This window comes from Carlito syrichta, unplaced genomic scaffold (assembly GCF_000164805.1).
Source record: "Carlito syrichta isolate Samal-C Ts95f unplaced genomic scaffold, Tarsius_syrichta-2.0.1 Scaffold130404, whole genome shotgun sequence".
Taxonomy (NCBI): Eukaryota; Metazoa; Chordata; class Mammalia; order Primates; family Tarsiidae; genus Carlito; species Carlito syrichta.
This window is the reverse complement of record NW_007074500.1, coordinates 4,125-6,127: the sequence shown is the minus strand read 5'-3', so window position 1 is coordinate 6,127 and position 2,003 is coordinate 4,125. Positions and strand designations below refer to the sequence as shown.

General features: G+C 68.2%; 1 protein-coding gene across 1 annotated transcript; it reads right to left on the bottom strand.

Annotated features, from left to right (window-relative positions):
• Nucleotides 1-226: 226 nt before the first annotated feature.
• On the bottom strand, nucleotides 227-1,598 carry ICAM3 (intercellular adhesion molecule 3). The gene is made up of 4 exons (XM_008048990.2): nucleotides 1,430-1,598; nucleotides 873-1,127; nucleotides 506-754; nucleotides 227-420 (listed from the first exon to the last, which is right to left on the bottom strand). The coding sequence occupies exons 1-4, from the start codon at nucleotides 1,581-1,583 to the stop codon at nucleotides 227-229; spliced, it is 852 nt and encodes a 283-aa protein (XP_008047181.2). The 5' UTR covers nucleotides 1,584-1,598.
• Between the last annotated feature and the right edge of the window lie 405 nt (nucleotides 1,599-2,003).

The following is a 2,003-nucleotide window of genomic DNA, read 5'->3' as shown; positions in this document are numbered from 1 at the left end:
CCCAGCCCCGCCTCTCAGGCGCTTAAGCCGCGTCTGGGCGTCACAGGCTCCGCCCCCTCCCGCCGCCGCCCGTCCGCCCGGGGGACGCGCAGCACGGCGAGGAAGCCCGGCGGCGCGGGTGGGATCGAGCCACGCACGACGGGTTTGAAGGTTTTATTGGTGCGGAGCCGGGGGCTACAGCCGAAGCCCCTGCCGACTTTGGCCCAGGATCCCAGCGTCCCGCAGCTCAGGACGGGTCTTCCCCCACGGCCTCGCTGGGCTGCATAGACCTGAGGGGCAGCGAGGGGCTCCGCTGCTTCACACGGTAGTGGCCGCTCCGCTTCTGCACCCCGAAGACGTACGTTAAGGCCACTGCGACAGTCACCACGCCCAGGACCGCTAACACCCCCAGAAGGATGTTGGCGGAGAGGGAATTTTGATCTGTACGGAGAAGCGCGGAGTCAATTTGCGTGCCCCGGCGCCTCCCGGGCTTGCCGGTCAGCCCCGCCGCCCCGCCGCGGCTCACCCTGCACGTTCATCACCACGACCAGGGTGTACGTGCCCCGCGAGCTGGCCGCTTGGCAGTGATAAGTGCCTCCGTCTTCTAAACTGACGGAGAATGGTTTCCCCACAGGCACCTCGCGCCTGGAGCCTTCCTGCAAGCACCGCAGCTCGGGGACCGGGTTGCCCCGGGCCTGGCACTGCAGGACCTGGGTCGTTTTCTCTTTCCACTTCCAGAGCTGGGGACATTTGGCTCGATCAATCTTGGGACCGTCTGTGGAGCCACCATGCGATCAGACACCCGGCACACCCGAGGCACAGCAGGGCAGAGGAGAGTCAAATCTGACCAGAGCAGGGGCGCGAGGGATTAAAGGCCAGAGTGACCAACTTACACAGGACATGCAGCTGGACGCTCCTGTTCTTGCGCAAGATCTCCCCGTCCAGCTCGAGGGTGGCACTGCAGAAGAAGCTGCGCCCGTCGTCGCCCTCGGTGGCGTTTAGCTGGAGTTGAGCGGGCTCCCCGGGGGCCGCGGCCGGCACCCCGTCCAGCGCGACCTGGACTCGGGTTCCGGCCATGCAAGTCACGGTCACTGTGGACCCCTCGGGGGCGCGGGGCTCGCTCAGGTTCAGAATGGGCCCTGGGAAGCCTAAAGGCGGGACATTTCTCAGGAGCTTTCTGACCCCGACCCTCCTGTGAGTCAAGCCGCATCCTCCGCCCGCCCCTTTTCTCCCGGGGTGTCCGGACCACGCCTTTCGGCTTTTCTCTCCGGCCCTCTTTGCGGACTCCTCCAACTCGGGCCGCAGACTACACCCCCCCGGTTACGCAGGCCCTGCCCACGTCGAAATTCCTCCTTGAGCAGCTCAGGCCCCGCCCGTCTGCTGCGCCCTGGCGGCTGAGGCCACGCCCCTTGCCCCACCCTCTCGGGCCCTTTCGGCCCCTCCGTCTTACGGTACGCCGTCAGGTTCTTCCGGGCCTCGCGACTCTCGTCCCCCAGGGTCACGGTGCAGACCACCTCCCGAGGGCCCTCCTGATCTTCGGGCGCTGGGGCCGTGGCCGTGGCCGCGAGGGCGTCCCCGCGGCTTGTGACCGCGGGATTCAGCATCCGGTCTCCCAGCGCCAGCTGGACGTGAGCCTCCGAGGCTGGAAACAGCCCGTCGAGGGTACAGGTCACAGAACTCGACGTTCCTACTTCCAAGAACCACGAGGGGGCCGCGAGGCGCGGGGAGGTCGCGGGCAGGACTGGGGAGAAGGTCGGCGTGAGCCGGAGGAGGCCTCGCAGTCCCGGACGCTGCTTTCCGCAGGGCACCCCCCCAGCCCCCCCCGAGCGTCCTCAGCACAACCTGCGGCCTGGGTCACCCTCCTTCCCAAGGCACTCCCGCACTGGCACGGCGCGGCCGTCGCGAAAGTCCCACGACACGGCCCTCCCTTCCGAGGCCACCGCCCGGTGTGACCAAGGGCCTGGCTGCCCAGGAGTCCCCGAGGCAGCCCATTCTCGGGAACTCCGCGGCCAGGGCACCCCTAC

Excerpts from the sequence above, each read along its gene's own strand:
- ICAM3 (XM_008048990.2), bottom strand. The coding sequence starts at position 1,583 with ATGCTGAATCCCGCGGTCACAAGCCGCGGGGACGCCCTCGCGGCCACG. Across the intron at positions 755-872 it reads CGTCCAGCTGCATGTCCTGT|ACGGTCCCAAGATTGATCGA; the intron begins GTAAGTTGGTCA and ends GTGGCTCCACAG. Across the intron at positions 421-505 it reads CGTGGTGATGAACGTGCAGG|ATCAAAATTCCCTCTCCGCC; the intron begins GTGAGCCGCGGC and ends TTCTCCGTACAG.